At 48.1% G+C, this 27,643-nt stretch overlaps 1 protein-coding gene across 3 annotated transcripts; it reads right to left on the bottom strand.

The window, feature by feature from the left end:
- Positions 1-8,307: 8,307 nt before the first annotated feature.
- Positions 8,308-27,075, bottom strand: LOC144602657 (neural proliferation differentiation and control protein 1-like). 3 transcript variants are annotated; one of them, XM_078415789.1, is made up of 8 exons: positions 26,987-27,075; positions 22,742-22,891; positions 20,518-20,709; positions 18,895-18,961; positions 15,105-15,165; positions 14,205-14,290; positions 12,267-12,366; positions 8,308-9,790 (listed from the first exon to the last, which is right to left on the bottom strand). In XM_078415789.1, the coding sequence occupies exons 1-8, from the start codon at positions 27,066-27,068 to the stop codon at positions 9,713-9,715; spliced, it is 816 nt and encodes a 271-aa protein (XP_078271915.1). In that variant the 5' UTR covers positions 27,069-27,075; the 3' UTR covers positions 8,308-9,712. The 3 variants fall into 3 exon arrangements, with proteins under 3 accessions (XP_078271915.1, XP_078271916.1, XP_078271917.1); XM_078415790.1 differs by having other exon boundaries at positions 12,267-12,363; XM_078415791.1 differs by having other exon boundaries at positions 22,742-22,885; positions 26,987-27,052.
- Positions 27,076-27,643: the final 568 nt, after the last annotated feature.

Raw genomic sequence — 27,643 nt, 5'->3', positions numbered from 1 at the left:
CTTTTGAAATCCTGACATTTCTTTATAAAATTGAAACAACCCCCAACCCCCCCCCCCTCCTCACACACACACACCCACCAGTCATCAGTCTGAGGAATACACTGGAATTTAGAAGGATGAGAGGAGATCTTATCGAAACGTATAAGATTATTAAGGGGTTGGATACGTTAGAGGCAGGAAACATGTTCCCAATGTTGGGAGAGTCCAGAACAAGGGGCCACAGTTTATGAATAAGGGGTAGGCCATTTAGAACTGAGATGAGGAAAAACTTTTTCAGTCAGAGAGTTGTGAATCTGTGGAATTCTCTGCCTCAGAAGGCAGTGGAGGCCAATTCTCTGATTGCATTCAAGAGAGAGCTAGATAGAGCTCTTAAGGATAGCGGAGTCAGGGCTTATGGGGAGAAGGCAGGAACGGGGTACTGATTGAGAATGATCAGCCATGATCACATTGAATGGCGGTGCTGGCTCGAAGGGCCGAATGACCTATTGCACCTATTGTCTATTGTCTATTGAAGGGTCTCGACCCGAAACGTCACCCATTCCCCTGCTCCTAGATGCTGCCTGACCTACTGAGTCACTCCAGCATTTTGTGATACCCTATCAGCTGTGCACAGTATAGAGCATATTGACTGGTTGGTGGACACAGAATGCTGGAGTAACTCAGCGGGTCAGGCAGCATATTAGGAGAGAAGGATTGGGAGACGTTTCGGGTCGAGACTTCCTTCTATCCTGAGATGATGCTTGACCTGATGAGTTACTCCAGCATTTTGTGTCTACCTTCGATTTAAACCAGCATCTGCAGCTATTTTACCATACATATTGACTGGGTTGTACCACGGCCTGCTTTGGGAACTTCCATAACTTCTCAAGGGACAGGAGCATAATTAGGCCATTCAGCCCATCAAGTCAGAGAATTGTAAATCTGTGGAATTCTCTGCCTCAGAAGGCAGTGGAGGCCAATTCTCTGAATGCATTCAAGAGAGAGCTAGGTAGAGCTCTTAAGGATAGTGGAGTCAGTGGGTATGGGGAGAAAGCAGGAACGGGGTACTGATTGAGAATGATCAGCCATGATCACATTGAATGGCGGTGCTGGCTCGAAGGGCCGAATGGCCTACTCCGGCACCTATCGTCTATGGTCTATTGTCTAAGTCTACTCGGTCATTCAATCACGGCTGATCTACGCTGATCATGGCTTATCCCATTCCCCTGCCTTCTCCCCCTAACCCCTAACACACGTACTAACCAAACTTGAATGCCCAGGAGAAAAGAGGACTGCAGAAAGTGGTGAACATTGCCCAGTCCATGAGGGGTACTGACCTCCTCACCGTTGAAGGGATTTACAGGGGTCGCTGCCTCAAAAAGGCAGCCAGCATCATCAGAGACCCACCCATCACTGGCCATTGCTTTCCTTTCACTCCTGCCATCGGGAAGAAGGTACAGGAGCCTGAAAACTGTAACGTCCAGGTGGAGAAAAAAAAATGGAGATCTACCATTGTTTTTCATGATTACAACTGCTCAATCTTTGCAGAAACAGCTATAATAATAACCAAAAAGTAGAAGGAATCGAAGAACGGTCTGAGAAACATAGAAACATAGAAAATAGGTGCAGGTAGGTGCAGCAGGAGGCCATTTGGCCCTTCGAGCCAGCACCGCCATTCATTGTGATCATGGTTGATCATCCACAATCAGTAACCTGTGCCTGCCTTCTCCCCATATCCCTTGATTCCGCTAGCCCCTAGAGCTCTATCTAACTCTCTTTTAAATCCATCCAGTGAATTGGCCTCCACTGCCTTCTGTGGCAGAGAATTCCACAAATTCACAACTCTCCGGGTGAAAATGTTTTCTTCTCACCTCAGTTTTAAATGGCCTCCCCTTTATTCTTAGACTGTGTCCCCTGGTTCTGGACTCCCCCAACATTGGGAACATGTTTCCTGCATCCAGCTTTTCTAGCCCTTTTATAATTTTACACGTCTCTATAAGGTCCACTCTCATCCTTCTAAACTCCAGTGGATACAAGCCTAGTCTTTCCAATCTTTTCTCATATGACAGTCCCGCGATCCCGGGGATTAACCTCGTGAACGTACGCTGCACTGCCTCAATAGCAAGGACGTCCTTCCCCAAATTAGGAGACCAAATTAGGAGTCTTGACCCAAAACATCACCTATTCCTTTCCTCCATAGATGCTGTCTGACCCGCTGAGTTACTCCAGCTTTTTGTATCTATCTTTGGTTGAAACCAGCATCACACGGTCTCCCACCCCATATTACACGGCCCACACCCCTTTGCAAAGTTTATTGAGGTACAGTGAAATGCTTTTGTTGCGTGCTATCCAGTCAGCAGGAAGATAATACACGATTGCAATCGAGCCATTTACACTGTACAGATAGACACATGATAAGGGAATAACGTTTCATGCAAAGTCAGAAGTGAAGCGACATTCTGAAAAAGATTACTAATTGGAAGATCCTTGCTCATATCTGACCTCCAGTGTGATAAGAGAGATTTATCAGACAGTAATATATCTCCGCAACGTCTTTATAAATAGTGCAATCACCTGGGCACAGTGCCATGCTGCACAAGGAAGCTCTTGTGATTTAATTTCCAGTGTAACATGCTTACTGAAGTTACGATAGGAATTGCTGCCCGCTCCATCTGAGGAACACTTCTTTCCCTGAGAGGTTTTCAAGTGTCACTCTCAAGGAGTTGCATTTCACAGACTTTCATCCCTGTTCTGTGTAGGTTGGAACTGCAGATGTTGGTTTACACACATACACACACACACACACACACACACACACACACACAGACAATAGACGCAAAATGCTGGAGTACCCCAGCGGGACAGGCAGCATCCCTGGATAGAAGGAACGGGTGACGTTTCAGGCCGAGATCTTTCTTCATTCCCATCCAGAGATGCTGCCCGTCCCGCTGAGTTACTCCAGCATTTTGCGTCTATCTTCGGTGTAAACCAGTATCTGCAGTACCTTCCTACACGCACACAGACACACGCACAGACACATACACTGACACGAGCAGACACACAGATGCACACACACGCACATACATGCACACGCATACACACACAGACGCACACACACACGGTCCCACACACGCACACACACATACACGCACACGCACAAATGCGCACACACACACACAAGCACACACATACACGCACACACAAATGCGCACACACACACAAGCACACACACACAAACGCGCACACCCACACACACACACACACACGTCCTTATTGTGTTGATGTGTTTATGCTTTATTCTTAATTGTTAAATATATGTTTGTGTTGTCATTTGTGAGCGGAGCACCAAGGCACATTCTTTGTATATGCACATACTTGGCCAATAAACTTATTCATTCATCCATCACACACACGCGCACACACACACACACGCGCACACACACACACACGCGCACACACACGCACACACACACACACACACACACACACACACAAACGCGCACACACGCACGCACACACACACACACACACACACACACACACACACACACACACACACACACACACACACACACACACACACACACACACACACACAATTCAGGCCCTCCTTTGTGGTGAAGGAATGTCAGATGTGAAGCTCCTTGACTGCAGGTTTTCTCAAAGATCTTCTGGAAATGCCCTTGGCCAAATCTGCCTTTGTCATGCAAAGTTCAAGGCAGAAGCTGAGTGAAAGAGGGGTGATTGGCAGCTCTTGATGTCACGGGTCAGATAAGTTGAGGAACACCTTCAAAGAGACAATGGCACTGAGCTCCTGATTAAACAGTGAATCTCTCTGCTAGTCCCACTGAGAACAGTAATTAACAAGCACTGAGACAAAAGGCAGCACTTAAACTCAACCTTCCAACAAGTTTGTCTTCATGTTACTTCCTCTTTTGAAAAGAAAATGTTTTGTAAATATTTATTACTGGAATAAAGTTTTTTTTTATATTAAAAAAAAATGTTACTTCCTCTTCCAACCTCGACGCTGAAACATTTCATTGCTGCAAGGCTGCTGGCAACAAACTCAGCGAGACCATTGCATAGCGTGACGTTCTCATGAGAGGAACAGATCGGGTAGATGCACAGAGTCTCTTGCCCAGAGTAGGGGAATCGAGAACCAGAGGACATAGGTTCAAGGTGAAGGGGAAAAGATTTGATAGTAATCTGAGGGGTAACCTTTTCACACAAAGGGCAGAGGGTGTATGGAACGGGCTGCCAGAGGAGGTAGTTGAGGCTGGGACTATCCCGACGTTTAAGAAACAGTTAGACAGGTACATGGATAGGATAGATTTGGAGGGATATGGGCCAAGCACGGGGCAAGTGGGACCAGTGTAGCTGGGACATGTTGGGCCGAAGGGCCTGTTTCCACACTGTATAACTCTGACTAGGCGACTGTTTCACCGAACACTTGCACTCAGTCTGCCGAGTCCTACAGGTTCTCCTGGATGCTAACAACTGAAGAAGGGTCTCGACCTGAAACGTCAACCATTCCCTCTCTCCAGAGATGCCGCCTGTCCCGCTGAGTTACTCCAGCATTCTGTGTCTGTCTTCGGTTTAAACCAGCATTTTGCACTTCCTTCCTACACATTTCGTCTGCTAATAATTTTAACTCCCCTTCCCATTCCCACACTGACCTTTCTGTCCATTGCCAGAGTGAGTCCACACGCAAACTGGAGGAACAGTGCTTCATATTCCCCTTCTGTCATATGTTGAAAGACTGGAGCGACTCGGCTTGTATACACTGGAATTTAGAAGGATGAGAGGGGATCTTATCGAAACCTATAAGATTATTAATCGGTTGGACACGTTAGAGACAGGAAACATGTTCCCAATGTTGGGGGAGTCCAGAACCAGGGGCCACAGTTTAAGAATAAGGGATAGGCCATTTAGAACGGAGATGAGGAAAAACCTTTTCAGTCAGAGAGTTGTGAATCTGTGGAATTCTCTGCCTCAGAGGGCAGTGGAGGCCAATTCTCTGGATACTTTCAAGAGAGAGCTAGATAGAGCTTTTAAGGATAGCGGAGTCAGGGGGTATGGGGAGAAGGCAGGAACGGGGTACTGATTGAGAATGATCAGCCATGATCACATTGAATGGTGGTGCTGGCTCGAAGGGCCAAATGGCCTACCCCTGCACCTATTGTCTATAACACCAGGGACTAATTTAATTTACTGTATTAATTTTTTTTTTGTGTTAACATTTTTTTTTTCTATTCTGTTTGTAGTTGTAGTACAATCCGCAGGCGTTGCCACTTTCATTTCTCTGCACATCTTGTATATGTATGTGACAAATAAAGTTGACTTGACTTGGGTAGCTTGTGCGCAGTGAATTCTCAAATTTCGGTAACTAACCTGCAGACCAGGGCCGTATTAACGCATGGGCCTGATGGGCACTTGCCCGGGGTCCCACGAGCATAGGGGCCCCATGCTGATCTGTGTATGTTAAGTGACTTGCAATAAATAAAAACTACTTTAAAAATGTAGGTTCAATAAGTGCTTTTTTCGCAACATTTTCGGTCCCTAAGTGCTTCTCACAGCGATCTGTACGTGCTTTTCGCAACAATGTAGCACCCTAAGTCCATCGCTAAGTGCTTTTTGGTAAGTGCTTTTCGCCGGCATGACGGGGGGGGCTGGTAGGGAAAGGGGGGTGGGGGAGAGTAACGGTAGGGGCCCCAGTACATTGCTTTGCCCGGGGGCCCATAATGCTGTAAAAACGGCCCTGCTGCAGACACCCCCTATTTTACTTGCTTCCAGGTCCTTCCCCCTACCCTCAGCCTGAAGGAGGGTCCCGACCCGAAATGTCACCTATTCATTTTCTCCAGTGATGCTGCCTGACCTGCTGAGTTACTCCAGCATTTTGCGTCTATCTTTGCTACGAACAAGGCCTCTCTCTATCTCTTCCTCTCCCACCCCCCCCCCCCCACCCCAACTTCCCTGCGCCTCACCTGGATTTGCATCATTTCATTGAAAATGTTATCATTTCTAAACATGTGCCAGAGCTTTTGAGACGACTCAAATCATTGAAAGAACAATTGAAAGAAAGCGCTAAGAGACTGCAAAGGTAAAAAGACCCTGATGGGAATTATACGCAGGTTTCCAAAGGGTAGGTTCACGAGTTTAATCCCCGGGGATGGCGGGACTGTCATATGAGGAAAGATTGGAAAGAGCGGGCTTGTATTCACTGGTGTTTAGAAGGATGAGAAAGGATCTTATAGAGATGTGTAAAATTATGAAAGGACTGGACAAGCTAGATGCAGGAAAAATGTTCCCAATGTTGGGGGAGTCCAGAATCAGGTGCCACACACACAGTCTAAGAATAAAGGGGAGGCCATTTAAAACTGAGATGTGAAGAATTTTTCTCACCCAGAGAGTTGTGAATTTGAGGGATTCTCTGCCACAGAAGGCAGTGAAGGCCAATTCACTGGATGAATTTAAAAGAGAGTTAGATAGAGCTCCAGGGGCCAGTGGAACCATGGGATATGGGGAGAAGGCAGGCACGGGTTACTGATTGTGGATGATCAGCCGTGATCACAATGAATGGCGGTGTTGGCTGGAAGGGCCAAATGGCCTCCTCCTGCACCTATTTTCTATGTTCTATGTCTCCACTTCACCCTCCCCACCCTCCCCAGCCCCTTCCACCTATTTCTTTCCCTGCCTTCACAATTCACACCTCTTCTAACCTTATCTCACACTCTTTGTCTTCTCATCTCTGGTCTTTGACCAACCATCTGCCACAACAAAAACTTCCCTCATCTGTGTAGCAAGGAATCAGTTGCTGGTTTATGCCAAAGATGGACACAGAATTCTCCAGAGATGCTGCCCGACCCGCTGAGTTACTCCAGCACTCTGTGTCTATCTCCCCTCATCTGTACTGACTAATCACTTGCCAGGATGTATCCGACCCCCAACTTCTTTTCTCTTCCAGCTTTCCCCGCCCCCCCACCCACCGCAATGAGGCCGAGGAAGGGTCCCAACTCGAAACGTAATCTATTCATGTTCTGCAGAGTTGCTGCCTGACGTGCTGAGTTACTCCAGCACTTTGTGTCCTTGTAAGAGAACTTTTCTGTTTGCCTCCAGATTTATTTCTCAATCATTGCCCTGATTTGTACTGAGCCTGTCAAATGTCCTGACGGTAAATAAATTGGTTAAACATGGGGGAGAATGGAGGGATATGTTTAGGTTGCAGATAGACACAAAAGGCCGGAGTAACTCAGGAATAGGTGATGTTTCGGGTCGAGACCCTTCTTCAGACTGAGAGTCAGGGGAAAGGGAACAAGAGATATAGAAACATGGAAACATAGAAAATAGGTGCAGGAGGAGGCCATTTGGCCCTACAAGCCAGCACCGCCATTCATTGTGATCATGGCTGGTCATCCACAATCAGTAACCCGTGCCTGTCTTCTCCCCATATCCCTTGATTTCGCTAGCCCCTAGAGCTCGATCTACCACTCTTTTAAATTCTTCCAGTGAATTGACATCCACTGCCCTCTGTGGCAGAGAATTGCACAAATTCAGAACTCTCTGGGTGAAAAGGTTTTTTCTCGTCTCAGTTTTAAAAGGCCTCCCCTTTATTCTAAGGCTGTGGCCCCTGGTGCTGGACTCCCCCAACATTGGGAACATTTTTTCCTGCATCTAGCTTGTCCAGTCCTTTTATAATTTTATGCGTCTCTATAAGATCCTATAAGTTTCTATAGACGGTGATATAGAGAGATATAGAACAATAGACAATAGACAATAGGTGCAGGAGGAGGTCATTCGGCCCTTTGAGCCAGCACCGCCATTCAATGTGATCATGGCAGATCAATCTCAATCAGTACCCCGTTCCTGCCTTCTCCCCTGACTCCGCTATCCTCAAGAGCTCTATCTAGCTCTCTCTTGAATGCATTCAGAGAATTGGCCTCCACTGCCATCTGAGGCAGAGAATTCCACAGATTTACAACTCTCTGACTGAAAAAGTTTTCCCTCATCTCCGTCCTAAATGGCCTACCATTTATTCTTAAACTGTGGCCCCTTGTTCTGGACTCCCCCGACATTGGGAACATGTTTCCTGCCTCTAATGTGTCCAACCCCTTAATAATCTTATACATTTCGGTAAGAGATTACACCGTCTTCGGAAACACATCGCAAAGTTCCCACGCTTACCTGACCGTCAAAGTGTCGCCTCCAATCTACCTGTCAAATGTCCTGACGGTAAATAAATTGGTTAAACAAAAGAATGCAAGATGTGCAAAAAAGTAACGATGGTAATGTGCCGAGCTCCAGTGAAAAGCTTTATTTTGCATGGTCTATTCAATCAGATCAGATAATGTTATATATAAATACAATCAAGTTAAAGCCAAGTATGATCTTTGGAGCGATGGTAGAGTGCAGAATATTATTCTCAGCATTGTAACAGACCGGTTCCATATCGTATCATATCGTATTGGTCCACAAACTCCAATGTTGCATGTGGAACAATCACTGATCTTAATTTCATCAGCCACTTAAAGGCCCTGTCCCAGTTAGGCGATTTTTAAGGTGACTGCCAAAGTCGTAGCAGATCGCCGAAATTTTCTTTTACCCTACGACAATGACCACGACAATGCCGAGTCAGGTCGATACAAGTTACTTTTTTTGTGAAACTAGCACCTGGCTAATAGATTACACCGTCTTCGGAAACATCGCAAACTTCCCTCGCTTACCTGACCGTCAAACTGTTGCCTCCAATCTACCTGTCAAATGTCCTGACGGTATATAAATTGGTTAAACAAAACTACCTTCTGGTATCTTCAAATGCCTTTTTCTTAATTTAATATTACAATAGATAATAGGTGCAGGAGTAGGCCATTTGGCCCTTCGAGCCAGCACCGCCATTCAATGTGATCATGGCTGATCATTCTCAATCAGTACCCTGTTCCAGCCTTCTCCCCATACCCCCTGACTCCGCTATCCTTCAGAGCTCTATCCAGCTCTCTCTTGAAAGCATCCAACGAACTGGCCTCCACTGCCTTCTGAGGCAGAGAATTCCACACCTTCACCACTCTCTGACTGAAAAAGTTTTTCCTCATCTCCGTTCTAAATGGCCTACCCCTTATTCTTAAACTGTGGCCCCTGGTTCTGGACTCCCCCAACATTGGGAACATGTTTCCTGCCTCTAACGTGTCCAACCCCTTAATAATCTTACGTCCTACTAAATGCATCTGCGACAACCTGGCAAACCTGGGGACAGCGTGCGACAGCGCCTGCAATAAGCTACGATACCTGGCGACAAGCCAGCTGTCGCCGAGAAATTTCTATCTGGAAATTTTTTCCGGGACACGCCGAGATCCGCTACGATTCATTGAAGACTCCTCACGATCATGCCCGCGACACCCCGGCAAACGTTCGGTGACAGCCTAGTCGCCGGCAGTCGCCTTAACATCCCCTAAGTGGGACAGGCCCTTAAAGGTAGACACCAAGAGGCTCCCAATGTTTTTTAACGGGGATGGAGTTTCGGGATTTAGACTTCAGGATAATCGAGGAATCTGGGAACTCGTGCAGCGATGTGAAGTTGGTGTAGCCAATATCCAAGATTTTACTGAATGATAGAGCAGGTACAAGGGTCCAATTTTGTATTGTGGTCACCAGGGCTGAAGACACCACCACTTTGACCCTCCGGGACGCGCCGAGAAGCAGGAAAAGCATTTTGTCATCTTCCACCCCTCGTTTCCAGGTGCTACTGCTGCTCGATGGATGAAGTGCTTTTGAGGATCGAGGTGTCGAACAGAGGATTGTGAATCTCCATCTCTCCTGTCTGAAGCAGAAAATTTAACAAAGTGAACTGATTGATTGTGAAGTCAGAGAAAGAATGAAAATTACAACGAGGAATTAGGTCCTTCGGCCATACGAGTCCACTCCGACCATCGATCCGCCGTTCACACATATGTTGTCCCACTTTCTCATCCATTCCCTGCACACCAGGATAGACACAACATGCTGGAGTAACTCAGCGGGACAGGCAGCATCTCTTGAGAGGAATGGTGGGTGACAATAGACAATAGACAATAGGTGCAGGAGGCCATTCGGCCCTTCGAGCCAGCATCGCCATTCAATACGATCATGGCTGATCATTCTCAATCAGTACCCCGTTCCTGCCTTCTCCCCATACCCCCTGACTCCGCCATCCTTAAGGGCTCTATCCAACTCTCTCTTGAATGCATTCCGAGAATTGGCCTCCACTGCCTTCTGAGGCAGAGAATTCCACAGATTCACAACTCTCTGACTGAAAAAGTTTTTCCTCATCTCAGTCCTAAATGGCCTACCCCTTATTCTTAAACTGTGGCCCCTTGTTCTGGACTCCCCCGACATTGGGAACATGTTTCCTGCCTCTAACGTGTCCAACCCCTTAATAATCTCTGATACATTTCGATAAGATCTCCTCTCATCCTTCTAAATTCCAGTGTATTTCAGGTCGAGACCCTTCTTCAGTCTCAACCCAAAACGTCACCCATTCCTTCTCTCCAGAGATGCTGCCTGTCTCGCTGTGTTACACCAGCGTTTTGTGTCTACCCTCAGTGGGAAGAAACCATTGACTGTTGGCAAATCAATTTCCCTCCTGGGATAAATAAATTTCTACTGTGTCATATCGTATTGTATCGTAAACCAGCATCTGCAGTTCCTTCCTACACATGTCCCCTACACACCGGGGGGGGGGGGGGGGGGGGGGGATTTACAGAGGCCACTTAACCAGCAAACCCGAAGGGAGACACAAAATGCTGGAGTAACTCAGCGGGTCAGGCAGCATCTCGGGAGAGAAGGAATGGGTGACGTTTCGGGTCGTGACCTGTCTTTGGTCTGAAGAAGGGTCTCGACCCGAAACGTCATCGTGTCCTTCTCTCCCGAGATGCTGCCTGACCCACTGAGTTACTCCAGCATTTTGTGTCTATCTTCGATTTAAACCAGCATCTGCAGTTTTCTGTACCAGTACAGTACAGAATCAACTTCAAGCTCCTCCTATTCACATACCAAGCCCTAACCGGGCTTCCCCCCCCCCCCTAATATCAAAAATCTTCTAACCCACCACTCTATCTCCAGGTCCCTCAGGTCGGCCGACTTGGGGCTACTCACTATCCCGCGGTCTAGGCTTAAGCTCAGGGGTGACCGCGCTTTTGCAGTTGCAGCTCCTAGCCTGTGGAACAGCATCCCTCTCCCCATCAGAACTGCCCCCTCCATCGACTCCTTTAAGTCCAGGCTCAAAACCTATTTCTACTCCCTAGTGTTTGAGGTCCTCTGAGGGGGCGCTGTGAACTGTTTATATATGTGCTGTCATGTTTGTGTGCCATTGTATGTTCGTTTCATAGTACCTGAACTGATGTTCAGCACTTTGGTCAACGTGGGTTGTTTTTAAGTGTGCTATACAAATAAAATTGACTTGACTTGACGTCTCTGTGATCCCTTCCCATTGCATTGCAGACTTTGCGGGCCGGAAACTCGGCCCCCTGAGTGGCCTCAGTGGACTGTTCTGATCGCGTTGGACTCCTCATGGGGCCGTAGCCTCCGTTGATCCGGCAAAACGGATAATTCAGTAAGGCTCTGGGACCAAGGATGCTGGAAAATCGGCGGTGGACCTGACATGGACAACACACATTGCCGTACTGGTGAGTAAGGCAAGGTAGCGCCTTTACCACCTCAGACAGTTGAGGAAATTCAGAGTCTCTCTGAGCACTCAAATTCAGTGCTTCTACTCTGGGGCTGTAGAAAGCATCTTGTCCGGGAACATCACGATCCGGTTTGGGAACAGCTCTGCCCAGGACAGGAAGGCTCTGCGGAGAGCAGTGCGTTCGGCTGAACGCACTATGGGAACTACACTCACCCCCCTGCAGGACCTATACATCAGGAGGTGCAGATCCAGAGCCAGCAACATTATGAGGGACCCCTACCACCCCAGCAAAGGACTGTTCCAGCTGCTATGGTCAGGCAAACGCCTCCGCTGTCACGCTGTGAAAACAGAGAGGATGAAACGGAGTTTCTTCCCACAGGGAAGAGTTGAGTTAACTGAAGAATATGAGTAAACTCTCATATCACCAGGGACTAATTTTAATCTACTATATTAATTTAATTTTTTGTGTTAACATTTTTTTTTTCTATTCTGTTTTGTAGTTTAGCACAATCCGCAGGCGTTGCCACTTTCATTTCACTGCACATCTTGTATATGTGTGTGACAAATAAACCTGACTTGACTTGACTTGACTCTCTTGTGAAGTAAATGGGTGCCTGATGGAGATGCATACCGTGGCCAAACCTGGACACTCATAGACGGTATATTCCCCGTTTTCATTTTCCGGTTCAGATTCCGACGACATCTGCCCTCGCTTCATCTTGGATTTGCTGCTGGGATGAAGAAAAGACAACAGGCGTGAGGGATCGAGGTTCAAGCAGACCATCTGGTCGACCAGGAGCTTCCTGCCATCTTACCCTCACATTGTTATTAAGCTTAGTTTAAGTTTAAAGATACAGCATGGAAACAGGCCCTTCACCGAGTCCATGCCGGCCATTGACAATCGACAATAGACAATAGGTGTAGGAGTAGGCCATTCGGCCCTTCGAGCCAGCACCACCATTCAATGTGATCATGGCTGATCATTCACAATCAGTACCCCGTCTCTGCCTTCTCCCCATACCCCCTGACTCCGCTATCCTTAAGAGATCTATCCAGCCCTCTCTTGAATGCATTCAGAGAATTGGCCTCCACTGCCTTCTGAGGCAGAGAATTCCACAGATTTACAACTATCTGACTGAAAAAGTTTTTCCTCATCTCCGTTCTAAATGGCCTACCCCTTATTCTTAAACTGTGGCCCCTGGTTCTGGACTCCCCCAACATTGGGAATATGTTTCCTGCCTCTAACGTGTCCAACCCTGTAATAATCTTATATGTTTCGATAAGATCCCCTCTCATCCTTCTAAATTCAAGTGTATACAAGCCTAGTCGCTCCAGTCTTTCAACGTATGACAGTCCCGCCATTCCGGGAATTAACCTAGTAAACCTACGCTGTACGCCCTCACGTTGTTATTAAGCTTAGTTTAAGTTTAAAGATACAGCATGGAAACAGGCCCTTCACTGAGTCCATGCCGGCCATTGACAATAGACAATAGACAATAGGTGCAGGAGTAGGCCATTCAGCCCTTCGAGCCAGCACCGCCATTCAATGTGATCATTAATCACCCGTTCTTCAGATTTAGCTTAGCTTAGTTTGGAGATACAGTGCGGAAACTGGCCCTTCGGCCCACCGAGTCCACGCCGACGAGCGATCCCCGCACATTAACACTACCCTACACAGTAGGGATAATTTCAACAATCTTCTTACCAAAGCCAATTTAGCTACAAACCTGTACGTCTTTGGAATGTGGGGAGTAACCAGAGAACCTGGAGAAAACTCCAGCGGTCCCAGGGAGAAGGTTCAAACTCCGTACAGACAGCACCCGTAGTCCGGATCGAACATGGGTCTCTGGCACTCTAAGGCAGCAACTCTGCCAGCTGTGCCACTGTATATAATGAATTAAGTATATTTTGGGGGAAAATAATAGATTGGATTTAGTTTAGAGATACAGCTTGGAAACAGGCCCTTCGGCCCACCTGGTCCGCGCCGACCAGCGATCCCCGCACATTAACACCATCGTACACCCACAATTTTTACATTTACCAAGCCAATTAACCTACAAACCTGCACGTCTTTGGAGTGTGGGAAGAAACCGAAGATAGACAATAGACAATAGGTGCAGGAGTAGGCCATTCGGCCCTTCGAGCCAGCACCACCATTCAATGTGATCATGGCTGATCATTCTCAATCAGTACCCCGTTCCTGCCTTCTCCCCGTACCCACTGACTGCCTTCTCCCCGTACCCACTGACTCCGCTGTCCTTAAGAGCTCTATCTAGCTCTCTCTTTGGCTGAGGCAGAGAATTCCACAGATGCACAACTCTCTGAGTGCCAAGCAGGTCACGGGAAGAACGAACAAACTCAGTACCGACAGCACCCGTAGTCGGGATCGAACCCTGGTCTCTGGCGCTGTCAGGCAGCAACTCAACTGCTGAGAGGGGAGGTCAGAGAGCAGGAGTGAATGAGAGGGGAAGGTCAGATACCCTGTGAGTCATGATATCATCGTTTAGCTCGGACATCAAGTATTCTTACATCTGCACTGAAGAGTGAATGAGAGTTCAGGGAAACTCACCGCTCCAGGGCTTGGATGACTTTCTTCTGGTGCTGGTAGTGGTAATGATGCCTCTGCAGCTCGTCCACAACTCTCCTGTCCATGAACTGAGGAAAGAGGAGAGATATTTCATCGGAAGCTGAGGGGCAACTTCTTCATGCAAACGGTGGTTGATGCATGGAACGAGCTGCTGCAGGAGGTAGTTGATGCAGGTACATTGACCACATTTCAGAGACATTTGGACAGATACAAGGATAGGAAGGTTTTAGAGGGATACGAGACCAAACCTCTCCTGCATTGGTGAAGCACCCTCTCCTCCCCCCTCCCCCTCTCCTCTCCCTCCTTCCACCCCACTCCCACCCTCCCATCCCCTCCCCTTCCCTCCCCCTTCCCCTTCCCCTACCCCCCACACTCCATCCCCCTCAACCCCCCTCATCCTCTCCCCCCCCCCTCCGTCCCATGGAGATAGATTTAAACTTTTAAAATGTGAATAACTTAAAAAATATAACACCAATTTCAATGAAACTTCTTTCATTAGCACCAAAGGGATGACGGTGAGTAAGGTGGGCCTAAAATTGTTGCGCTATCGTGTACCGTTTTGGCTGCAGTTCAGGAACAAACAAACAAACAAACGAGAGTTTTAGTATATAGATGGGCAAGTGGGACTAATGAAGATAGAGCATCTTGGCCGGCATGGGGTAGTTGGGCCGAAGGGCCTGGTTCCATGCCTTATGACTGTGGGCTCCAGCTATTAGAGGCTGGATACAGGGGAGCTTTTTTTCCCTCGGATCGAAGGAGGCTGAGGTTACATTATAGTGGTTGAAAAAATTATCAGGGGCTTGTAGGGTGGATAGTTGCGGTCTTTTTCCAAGGCCCAATTTCTACCGGCCTTCCAGCCTTCTTCGTGCCTTGCTTCCTTACCCATGGTGGCTGCACCCCTTCATAGACCATCTTCTGTGCCAGTCTCACCTCCTTCTGCAGCCTGGAACAAAACAAATACTTTGTTGAGAACCTCGTACATCAAGGTCAAAACCAGAGTATTCCCCCCCTGGAGAGCTGTGGTCGCTCGGCCCTCGTGTACATGAAGCCAAGTCAAACCGACTAAAAGGGCGGCATGGTGGCGCAGCGGTAGAGTTGCTGCCCGACAGCGCCAGAGATCGGGTTCAACAGACAATAGGTGCAGGAGGAGGCCATTCGGCCCTTCGAGCCAGCACCGCCATTCAATGTGGTCATGGCTGATCATTCTCAATCAGTACCCCGTTCCTGCCTTCTCCCCATACCCCCTGACTCCGCTATCCTTAAGAGCTCTATCTAGCTCTCTCTTGAATGCATTCAGAGAATTGGCCTCCACTGCCTTCTGAGGCAGAGAATTCCACAGATTTACAACTCTCTGACTGAAAAGGTTATTCCTCATCTCCGTTCTAAATGGCCTACCCCTTATTCTTAAACTGTGGCCCCTGGTTCTGGACTCCCCCAATATTGGGAACATTTGGACTAAATTTCGTCAAAAAAACTTGTTTTTTGGATGACAAATAAAGATATCCTGAATCCTGAATGTTTCCTGCCTCTAACTCCAACCCCTTAATAATCTTATATGTTTCGATAAGATCCTCTCTCATCCTTCTAAATTCCAGTGTATACAAGCCTAGTCGCTCCAGTCTTTCAACATACGACAGTCGCGCCATTCCGGGAATTAACCTAGTTAACCTACCCTGCAAGCCCTCTACAGCAAGAATATCCTTCCTCAAATTTGGAGACCAAATTTCGATCCTGACCACGGGTGCTTGTCTGTACAGAGTATGCACGTGTCCCCCTGTGACTGTGTGGGTTTTCTCCGGGTGCTCCGGTTTCCTCCCACATGACAAAGACATGCTGGTTTGTAGGTTAATTGGCTTCCGTAAGCTGTTCCTAGTGTGCAGGGTTGAACTAGAACTAGGCTGTTGGTCAGCGCGCACTCAATGGGCTTAATGGCCTGTTTCCGTGCCGTATCTTTAAACTAAAATTAACTAAACTATGAACTGTCTATGGTTGCACAAAGGATCAGGTTTTTTTGGGGGGTTGTTATTTATTGTTTATTTTTAAATGATGTTACCTGTGAGTATTGCTTTTACGTGCCTGTTATGCTGTTGTTGGGAAGAATGTCAGGTTTGTTGGTTAATTAAGAGGAATTTGGGAGGTTTCAACTATAAATGTGATGAGTCAGGATACAAGAACTGCAGATGTTAGTTCACAAAAAAAGACACAAAGCGCTGGAGTAACTCAGCGGGCCAGGCAGCATCTCTGGAGAACATGGATAGGTGACGTTTCACAGAGTGCTGGAGTTACTCAGCAGGTCAGGCAGCATCTGTGGAGAACATGGATAGGTGACGTTTCACAGAGTGCTGGAGTTACTCAGTGGGTCAGGCAGCATCTGTGGAGAACATGGATAGGTGACGTTTCACAGAGTGCTGGAGTAATTCAGTGGGTCAGGCAACATCTGTGGAGAACATGGAGCGGCGATGTTTCGGGTGCGGTCCCTTCAGCAGATCCAGTCAGTGGTGAGGCTTCTGTTAATCAGTCTGAAGGAGGATCACGACTTGAAACGTCACTCTGTCCATTTCCCTCCACACATGCTGCCTGGTAGAAACATAGAAAAACAGGTGCAGGAGTAGGCCATGAGAGTGATCAGCCATGATCGCATTGAATGGCGGTGCTGGCTCGAAGGGCTGAATGGCCTACTCCTGCACCTATTGTCTATTGTCTATTCGGCCCTTTGAGCCACCACCGCCATCTAATATGATCATGGCTGATCATCTAAAATCAGTACCCTGTTCCTGCTTTCTCCCCATATCCCTTGATTCCGTTAGCCCCAAGAGTGATGGTGGGGGAAGATATGATGGTAGCCTTTAAGAGATTTTGGATAAACTCATAGATATGCAGAGAATGGAGGTATATGGATTACACAAAGAGTCATACAGTCATACAGCGTGGAAACAGAACTTGCTCACGCCGACCATCATGCCCAATCTAAACTTGTCCCTCCTGCCCGCCTTTGGCCCACATCCCTCTAAACCTACCCTATCCATGTACCGGTCAAAATGTTTCTTAAATGCTGACCCGCTGAGTTCCTTCAGCGGTTTGGTTTTAGCTCAAGTTTGCAGCTTCTGCAAAACTCTGGTGTCTTGGTGATTTCTGATTTTACATCAGGTTTCTGAAAACTGCAGTTTTGTTTTGTCTGAATATGTCTTCAATCTCTCGAAAATCATGAATCAGTGAAAATGAAGAACCTCCACAGCCATTCACAGTTTCACCACCCTCTGACTAAAAGAAATGTAGCCTCATGTCATTTCTAAAGGCATGTAGGAAAATAACTGCAGACGCTGGTTCAAACTGAAGGTAGACACAAAATGCTGGAGTAACGCAGCGGGTCAGGCAGCATCTCAGGAGAGAAGGAATGGGTGAGATTTCGGGTCGAGACCCTTCTTCAGACTGATGTCAATGCCAGCACCCCTGACATCAGTCTGAGGAAGGGTCTCGACCCGAAACATCACCCATTCCTTCTCTCCTGAGACGCTACCTGACCCGCTGAGTTACTGCAGCATTTTTCGTCTACCTCCATTTCTAAAGGTACGTCCTTTTATTCTGAGACTATGGCCTCTGCTCCTAGACTCTCCCACTGGTGGAAACATCCTCTCCACATCCATTCTAAGCAGGCCTTTCACTATTCAGTAAGTTTCAATGAGGTCCCCCCCCTAAACTTTAGTGAGTACAGGCCTAGTGCCATCAAACACTCAGCCTATGTTATTCAAGTGACACCTGTTGGCGGATAGAAGTAACTGCACTTTGCAGTATAAATACACAAAAGACCGATGCTGGAGAAACGATTTTAATGTCAGTAGTTATGAATTAGAGGGAAGCTCTTGCATCTCAAACATTCTTTTACAGACCTCATTCAAAACTACTGTTCATTTCGGAGGAACAAAGATGTTGCCAGATTTACGAGGATGTTGCCAGGACTAGAGGGTGTGAGCTACAGGGAGAGGTTGAGCAGGCTGGGTCTCTATTCCATGGAGCGCAGGAGGATGAGGGGAGATCTTACAGAGGTGTGCAAAATCATGAGAGGAATAGATCGGGTAGACGCACAGAATCTCTTGCCCAGAGTGGGGGAATCGAATGACCAGAGGACATAGGTTCAAGGTGCAGGGGAAAAGATTCAATAGGAATCAGAAGGGTAACTTTTTCCACACAAAGGGTGGTGGGTGCATGGAACAAGCTGCCAGAGGAGGTAGTTGAGGCTGGGACTATCCCAATGTTTACGAGACAGTTCGACAGGTACATGGATAGGACAGGTTTGGAGGGATATGGACCAAGCGCAGCCCGCTGCCTGACCCGCTGAGTTACTCCTGCACTTTGTGCCTCACTTCACGAGAAATTGATGTCGCAGTGAATCAATGTTAGAGAGTGAATTGTCCTGGGTGTAGAAACAAAGAGCTGCAGATGCTGTGTTATACCAAAGATATACACGTAGTGCTGGTCAGGCGGCATCGGGGGGAGAAAAAAGGACAGGCGACGTTTGCAGTCGGGACTCAGAAGACCGAAGACTGAAGAAGGATCTCGACCCAAAATGTCACCCATCCTTGCGTCTCCAGAGATGCTGCCTGACCCGCTGAGTTACTCCAGCGCTCTGTGTCTATCTGCAGTGTTGCGGACGTTGGACGGAGCAGGGACTCACCGATACCAGCAGAGGGCAGCCACGGCCAGGCCGAAGAGACCGGTCACTGTGCAGATGATGACCAGACCTGGGGAGAGAGATGGACGGAGGGAAGGTCAGTGGACAATGGACCAACGTGTTGACCCTGTCATAAGTTCATAGGTTCCAGGAGCAGAACGGGGCCATTCGGCCCATCAAGTCTACTCCGCCATTCAGTCACGGCTGATCTTTCTCTCCCTCTCAACCCCATTCTCCTGCCTTCTCCCCGTAACCCCTGACACCCGTACTAATCAACAATTTGTCAATCTCCACCCGAAAAATATCCAATGTCGGCCTCCACAACAGTGTATTCCACGGATGTGGAGAGAGGGAGGGGGAGGGAGACACAGGTTCAAGGTGAAGGGTAAAAGATTCGCTAAGAATCCGAGGGGTAACATTTCCACACAGAGGGTGGTGGGTGTATGGAACGAGCTGCCGGAGGAGGTAGTTGAGGCTGGGACTATCCCATCATTTAAGAAACAGTTAGACGGGTACATGGATAGGACAGGTGTGGAGGGATATAGACCAAGTGCAGGCAGGTGGGTCTAGTGTAGCTGGGACAATGTTGGCCGGTGTGGCCAAGTTGGGCTGAAGGGCCCGTTTCCACGCTGTATCACTCGATGACTCCGTGAGTTGGTTTGGGAGGGAGTTGGGAGAGTGGTTGAGACAGATGAGCGGGATGGAAGAAAGAGTGAGTGGAGGTCAGGGAGAGGGAATCGGGGAGAAAAGGGGGAGATGGAAAGGAGGGAGAGCGATGTGGAAAAGAAATGGGAGGGAACAGGGGAGCGAAAATGGCCAATTGGAGAGAAGGTGTGATACCTCCCCTCATTCTCCCCTCCTTTCCCCTTACCTCTCCTATCAACTCCTCTCCCCCTCATCTCTGGCCTTCCTACAAACTCCCCTCACATCGGTCCTTCCCTCTCACCTCCTCTCTCTCCAATGACCCATCTTCATCTCCTCCTCCTCTTGTGCCCATTTCCTTTTCCCCCTGATGCTCTCTCTCCTGTCTGAAATCCCCCTCCATTTGCTCTTTCTTCCATCCCCGCTCTCCCGCCTCCCCCCCTCTCCATCCCCTCCCAATCACCTTGCTCTCCCCCTCCCCTTTCCTCCCTCCACACCTCTCCATCTTTCCCTCCTAACCTCCCAGCTCTCCCCACTTTTCTCTCCCTATAACCAATCTCTCCCCCACTTCTGCCCCCCCCCCCCCCACCACTCTCCCATTTCCCACCTCTGAAACCAGAAATGAATCTGGTTTTTGTTTGGTGGTTTACATGCATTCGGAGGTGACAGTTGAATCTTGTATTCAGCATTGTCGCCAATAATGTGTCCTGGACTCTTAGAGCAAAGTTTTCTGTAAATTCGCTATGTACTACACACCGGCTTCTCGCTAAACAGAACGCAAACCGCCGGAGGAACTCAGCGGATCGGGCAGCACCTGTGGAGGGAAAGGGACGGGCCTCCACTTCAGACCCGACCCGAAACATTATCTGTCCACTTCCCTCCACCGTGGCTGGCTGACCCGCTGAGTTTTTCCGGCACTCTTGTGTTCTGCTCAAGATTCCAGCGTGGACAGGTCTCGGAGACTCCGGCCTCCTGTTACCTAACTCAGCGACACCACGTCATTTAGCAGACGGGAAAGCTTCTTGCTCTCGTCCCTTCCTCTCACGGGGCGTGTGCCCGGGGTGGTCTTTGCCGTGGTCCAGGGTCCCTCCATGCTCTGGGGGGCTCGCGAAGAGTTGCTGATGCTGGGAGCTTGGTTGGAGTCGGTGAGCTTCAGGCCAGGCGCAAGGAGAGTCGCTAGAACAGAAAAAAAAACCCACACACATGTAATGTTTAGTTTAGAAACGTAGAAACACAGAAAATAGGTGCAGAGGGAGGCCATTCGGCCCTTCAGCCCTTCGAGCCAGCACCGCCATTCACTGTGATCATGGCTGATCAACCACAATCAGTAATCCGTGCCTGCTTTCTCCCCATATCCCTTGATTCCATCAGCCCCTAGAGCTCTATCTAACTCTCTTTTAAATTTAAATAAAGTGAATTGGCCTCCACTGCCTTCTGTGGCAGAGAATTCCACAAATTCACAACTCCCTGGGTGAAAAGTTTTTTTCTCACCTCAGCTTTAAATGGCCTCCCCTTTATTCTTAGACCGTGGCACCTGGTTCTGGACTCCCCCAACATTGGGAACATTTTTCCTGTATCCCAGCTTGTACATTCCTTTTTATAATTTTATACGCAGTGGAATCATGCCATTCGGCCCACCGAGTCCATGCTGGCTATCGATCACCCATTCACACGAGTCCTATGCTATCCCACTTTCTCATTCACTTGTGCAGGAAGGAACTGCAGATGGGTCTGAAGAAGGGTCACGACCCGAAATGTCAACTCTTCAGAGATGCTGGCTGACCCGCTGAGTTACTCCAGCATTTTGTGTCCATCTTCTCATCCACTCGCGACACACGGGGGGCAATTTACAGAAAGCCAATTAACCTGCAAACCTGCATGTCTTTGGGTAAGAATAGGAAAGCAGATTATTATTTGAATGGTGTCAAGTTAGGAAAAGGGGACGTACAATGTGATCTGGGTGTCAGTGCATCAGTCACTGAAAGGAAGCATGCAGGTACAGCAGGCAGTGAAGAAAGCTAATGGAATGTTGGCCTTCATAACAAGAGGAGTTGAGTATAGGAGAAAAGAGGTCCTTCTGCAGTTGTACAGGGCCCTAGTGAGGCCGCACCTGGAGTACTGTGTGCAGTTTTGGTCTCCAAATTTGAGGAAGGATATTCTTGCTATTGAGGGCGTGCAGCGTAGGTTTACTAGGTTAATTCCCGGAATGGCGGGACTGTCATATGTTGAAAGACTGGAGCGACTAGGTTTGTATACACTGGAATTTAGAAGGATGAGAGGGGATCTTATCGAAACGTATACGATTATTAAGGGGTTGGACATGTTAGAGGCAGGAAACATGTTCCCAATGTTGGGGGAGTCCAGAACCAGGGGCCACACACAGTTTAAGAATAAGGGGTAGGCCATTTAGAACAGAGATGAGGAAAAACGTTTTTAGTCAGAGAGTTGTGAATCTGTGGAATTCTCTGCCTCAGAGGGCAGTGGAGGCCAATTCTCTGAATACATTCAAGAGAGAGCTAGATAGAGCTCTTAAGGATAGCGGAGTCAGGGGGTATGGGGAGAAGGCAGGAACGGGGCACTGATTGAGAATGATCAGCCATGATCACATTGAATGACGGTGCAGTCAGGCTCGAAGGGCCGAATGGCCTGCTCCTGCTCCTATTGTCTATTAATATGGGAGGAACCCTGAGCACCCAGAGAAGGCCCACTCGGTCACAGGGAGAACGTGCAAGCTCTTCACAGGCAGCAGCGGAGGTCAGAATTGAACCTGGGCCTCTGGCGCTGTGAGGCAACAGCTCCACCCGCTGACACTGACCTACCCCAACAGAACTGGTTGGCATTGATGTCAATGGAACACAAGTTGGGACAGGCTCTTGGGCTCCTCACAAGCCAATAGGAGTTTGGAGGTTAGCTACCTAAAATTGGAGAATTCAATGTTCTTTCTCCTTCTGTCCCCTCTCTCAAGTTGTACCAGCTTCAAAGTTGTCTTGTTGAGTCTCATTATCTGAAACTCGTTTTCACCATGCACACAGGCCAAGGAAACAATGGCCGGTTTCCTTAAACTAAACTAAACTAAACTAAACTAAACTAAACTAAACTAAACTAAACTAAACTAAACTAAACTAAACTAAACTAAAAGCTTTTCATTGTACTTCGGTACACATGACAATAAACTAAGTTAAACTAAACTCAGGTCTCCTGCACCCACCCTGCCTCTGATGTCCATTGAGCGTACACTTCTTGACACCATCCTCTCGGTATCCGGGTAAGCAGGGGCCGCAGTCCTCTGACCCAGCGATGCAGGGATTGCGGCGGAGAAGGGCGCAGTCCAGATGACTGGGGCACCGTGAAGCTGCACCTGACATAGGAAGGGCAAGAGAGTGAGTCATAGAGTCAGAGACACACAGCACGGAAACAGGCCTTGCCGGCCAACATGCCCCATCTGCACTTGTCCCACCTCCCTGCGTTCGGCCCACATCCCTCTGAACCTGTGTAGGAAGGACCTGCGGATGCTGGTTTAAACTGAAAATAAGACATAAAAAGCTGGACAATAGACAATAGGTGCAGGAGTAGGCCATTCAGCCCTTCGAGCCAGCACCGCCATTCAATGCAATCATGGCTGATCACTCTCAATCAGTACCCCGTTCCTGCCTTCTCCCCATACCCCCTCACTCCGCTATCCTTAAGAGCTCTATCCAGCTCCCTCTTGAAAGCATCCAACGAACTGGCCTCCACTGCCTTCTGAGGCAGAGAATTCCACACCTTCACCACTCTCTGACTGAAAAAGTTCTTCCTCATCTCCGTTCTAAATGGCCTACCCCTTATTCTTAAACTGTGGCCCCTTGTTCTGGACTCCCCCAACATTGGGAACATGTTTCCTGCCTCTAATGTGTCCAATCCCCTAATTATCTTATATGTTTCAATAAGATCCCCCTCATCCTTCTAAATTCCAGTGTATACAAGCCTAATTGCTCCAGCCTTTCAACATGGATGGAGTAGCTCTATGGATGGAGTAGCTCAGTGGGCAGTGGATCTCAGTGGATCTACACACTAAAACTCTCGTTTGTTTGTTTGTTTGTTCCTGAACTACAGCTAAAACGGTACACGGAACACAGGCAGCATCTCTGGAGAGAAGGTCCAGGTGGCTTTTTGGGTCAAGACCCTCCAGTCTGAAGAAGGGTCTCGACCTGAAACGTCACCCATTCCTTCTCTCCAGAGATGCTGCCTGTCCCGCTGAGTTACTCCACCTTTTTGAGTCTATCTTCCCTCTAAAACTCTTATCCATGTACCTGTTTGAATGTTTTTTAAACGTTGTGAAAATACCTGCCTCAAATAACTCCTCCGGCAGTTCATTCCATACACCCCCCACCCTTTGTGTAAAAAAAGTTGCAGGTTCCTCAGTTTCCTATTAAATCTTTCCCCCCCTCACCTTAAATCTATGTCCTCTCTCTGGTTCTCAATTCCCCTACTCTGTGCAAGAGACCCTATGCATCTATTCCTTTCATGATCTTATGCACCTTACGGCAGCATGGTGGCGCTGCAGTGTGCCGTCTAAGATGCCCCATCTACACTAGTCTCATCTACCTGTGTTTGGCCCATATCCATTTAAACCCTTCCTATCCATGTACCTGTCCACATGTCTTTTACATGTTGTTATTGTGCCTGCCTAACTACCTCCTCTGGCAGTGTAAGAAAATAACTGCAGATGCTGGTACAAATCGAAGGTATTTATTCACAAAATGCTGGAGTAACTCAGCAGGTCAGGCAGCATCTTGGAGAGAAGGAATGGGGGACGTTTCCGGTCGAGACCCTTCTTCAGACCTCCTCTGGCAGTTCGTTCCATACACTCACCACCCTCTGTATTGGCAGCAAGATGCTGCAGATGTTCCACCAATCGGTGGTAGCCAGTGCATTTTCTTCGCTGCCGTGTCCCGGGGCAGAAGGGCGAAGGCCGTGGACGCCCACAGGATTAACAAACTCATCAGGAAGACTGGCTCCATCCTGGGGGCGGAGTTGGAGTTGGATTCACGGGAGGTGTGGTCTTGGGGGGGGGTAGGATGCTCCTCAAACTGCGGAGCATCCTGGACAATGCAGCTCCACCCCCTCCATGACACCCTGGTCAATCTGAGGAGCACCTTCAGCAACAGACTGGTTCCACCAAGATGCAGCACGGAACGCCACAGGAGACCCTTCTTCCCTGTGGCTACCAAACCGTACAACGCCTGCCCCTTCTGTCGTGGGGTAGACTGACTCCCTTCCCCCTCCCCACATCTTTGCACATCTCCAATCCTTTCCAATTGTCACTTTAATTTCATGTTTCATGTATCTGCCTCAGAAGGCAGTGGAGGCCAATTCTCTGAATGCATTCAAGAGAGAGCTAGATAGAGCTCTTAAGGATAGCGGAGTCAGGGGGTATGGGGGAGAAGGGAGGAACGGGGTACTGATTGTGAATGATCAGACAGATCACATTGAATGGCAGTGCTGGCTCAAAGGGCTGAATGGCCTCCTCCTGCACCCCAGCCTGATGAAGGGTCCCAGCCCTGAAACGTCGGCCATCCATGTTCTCCAGAGATGCTGCCTGACCCGCTGATTTACTCCAGCACTTTATGTCGCTTTGTGTATTACTCAGCAACTGTAGTTAACCCACTCATTCCTGAGATCATTCTCCATAGATGTTGCTTGACCCGCTGAGTTACTCCAGCACTTTCGACAATAGACAATGGGTGCAGGAGTAGGCCATTTGGCCCTTCGATCCAGCACCGCCATTCACTGTGATCATGGCTGATCATCCACAACCATTCCTGCCTTCTCCCCATACCCCCTGACTCCGTTATCATTAAGAGCGCTATCTAACTCTCTTTTGAATGCATCCAGTGAATCGGCCTCCACTGCCTTCTGAGGCAGAGAGTTTCACAGATTTACACTTTGTGTCCTTTATTTGATGGTTAAAGACCCTGTGCAGGCAGGTGTACAGTTTAACGTGACATCAGGGCCAGCACATATATTGTGGGCCGAAGGGCCTGTTTCTGTGCTGTGTTGTTCCATGCAGCAAAGGGGAAATGATCTATACACTATACACTAAAACTCTCGTTTGTTTGTTTGTTTGTTCCTGAACTACAGCCAAAACGGTACACGATAGCACGACCATTTTAGACCCACCTTACTCACCGTCACCCCTTTGGTGCTCATGGAAGAAGTTTCATTGAAATCGGTGTTAATTTTTTTAAGTTATTCACATTTTAAAGTTTATATCTATCTCCTAGGGAGGGAGGGGGAGGGAGGATAAGGGGGTGGATCAGGGGGGTTGAGGGGGAGGGAGGGTGAGGGGTGAGGGGAGGGAGGGGGAGGAGCGGGGGAGGGGAGGGTTTTGCACCAATGCAGGAGAGGTTTGGGCACAACGGGTCCACTTGTCTAGTAGACACTAAAAGCTGGAAAAGCTCAGCGGGTCAGGCAGCATCTTTGGAGAAAAGGAACGGGTGACGTTTCGGGTCGAGACCCTTCTTCAGAAAAAGATCGATGTTATTTTGGTGTCTCAATAGAACAACTTGCACAGACTCAGTTTGGCCTCAGAGGGATTTCATCGGAAAAGAAAAGAAAACAAATTCCTAGTGAATTGAAACAGGATGGCTTTTGTATCCACCACGGTAACCATGGATACCCAGTGACGCCTGTAGTTTCTTCATGACGTCTGTGTCTGCTCCTTGCAAGATGTGTAAATATTTGGATTAAAGACTGAGTGAGGGAACGAGGCCACTTGATTTATTGAAAGATGCAGCATTTATATCAAGCCAATTAACTCCGTTTCATATACCCACCACCCTCTGTGTAAAACAAAACTGCCCCTCAGGTTCCTATTAAATCTTTCCCCTCTCACCTTAAATCAACGTCACCTGGTTCTTGATTCCTTGAAAAGATTCTGTCCATTTACCCGTACTAACTCGGTGGAGACAGCATCGGTGGTCAGGATCGAACCCGGGTCTCTGACGCTGTCAGGTAGCAACTCGACCGCAGCGCCGATAGAGAACCGTCTCTTACACGGAGCCACAGGTAGAACAGAGAATGCTTTCCGTCGCACTTTAAAAAAAAAAAACACGCAGCGGGTCCGCAAAATATGTGCGCAAGCTGACAAACTAAAAGAAATATAATGAGATTTTTTCATCCCTGATTCATAAACACCCATATTCTTCGATTCATAAATCTTACTTATTTATCCCCCCGGGCCATTGCTATTCTGAACGTTATATTCTATTACAAGAATAAAAAGCTACTTGATGCGTGTCAGGGTCGAAATTGCGATTTCAGCTCGACCGACCGTGCATTTGTTCAATCCGGATAATATTTAGCAGTCGTGTCTGTCCATTTCAGACCTGGTGTTGCAATCATTTTGAAATCGGCTGCAGTGAAATAAACAGAACGTACATTTGATATGCAGCGGGTATTATCCCTGTCTTACCTGAATGCGAAAGCCCCGTGAATATAAAGAAGAAAATAGGGACCAGCATGTCAGAGAAGCGATTCCCTCTCACTGAAACCATGATCCGTTTGAAGTGATCGCGACAGAATGATGGGCAGGAAATGGGCATGGGTTTAGAGTTGGGGAGTGGGCGGGCTGGTATTGTTCGGTCCACTCTTGTGGAGGGGAGGTGAGAGAGTCAAAGAGTGTCTTTATTGTCATATTTCCCTGATGGAACAATGGGATTCTTACTTGCAGCAGCACAACAGAATATCTAAACACAGTACACTGTAATCAATATAAGAAACGAGAGCAAGTTACACTGTAAACTATATCATAAGCGAGACCAAGAGCAGGCTCGGCGATCGTTTCGCTGAACACCTCCTCTCAGTCCGCCTAAACCTACCTGATCTCCCGGTTGCTAGACTCTTCAACTCCCCCCTCACATTCCCAAACTGACCTTTCTGTCCTGGGCCCCCTCCATTGCAGAGTGAGTCCCAGCACAAATTGAACAGCACCTTATACTTCGTTTGGGCAGTTTACACCCCAGCGGTATCAATATTGACCTCGAACTTCAAATAACCCTCTCTCTCTCCATCCCTCCCCTTTCCTAGTTCATCGGCCAGTCTGACCTTCCCCCTGATTAAATTTTGTCTC

Source organism: Rhinoraja longicauda, chromosome 19 (genome assembly GCF_053455715.1).
Source record: "Rhinoraja longicauda isolate Sanriku21f chromosome 19, sRhiLon1.1, whole genome shotgun sequence".
Taxonomy (NCBI): domain Eukaryota; kingdom Metazoa; phylum Chordata; class Chondrichthyes; order Rajiformes; family Arhynchobatidae; genus Rhinoraja; species Rhinoraja longicauda.
The sequence above is the reverse complement of the archived record's forward strand: the minus strand, read 5'-3'. Positions and strand labels throughout refer to the sequence as shown.

Bases quoted from the DNA above. Each gene is read 5' to 3' on its own strand.
- LOC144602657 (XM_078415789.1), bottom strand. From the start codon at position 27,068: ATGGTTTCAGTGAGAGGGAATCGCTTCTCTGACATGCTGGTCCCTATT. The intron at 18,962-20,517 runs GTTAGGTAACAG...CTCTCTCCCCAG, and splicing joins AAATGACGTGGTGTCGCTGA to GTCTGGTCATCATCTGCACA. The intron at 12,367-14,204 runs GTGAGTTTCCCT...TCTTCATCCCAG, and splicing joins GTCATCCAAGCCCTGGAGCG to CAGCAAATCCAAGATGAAGC.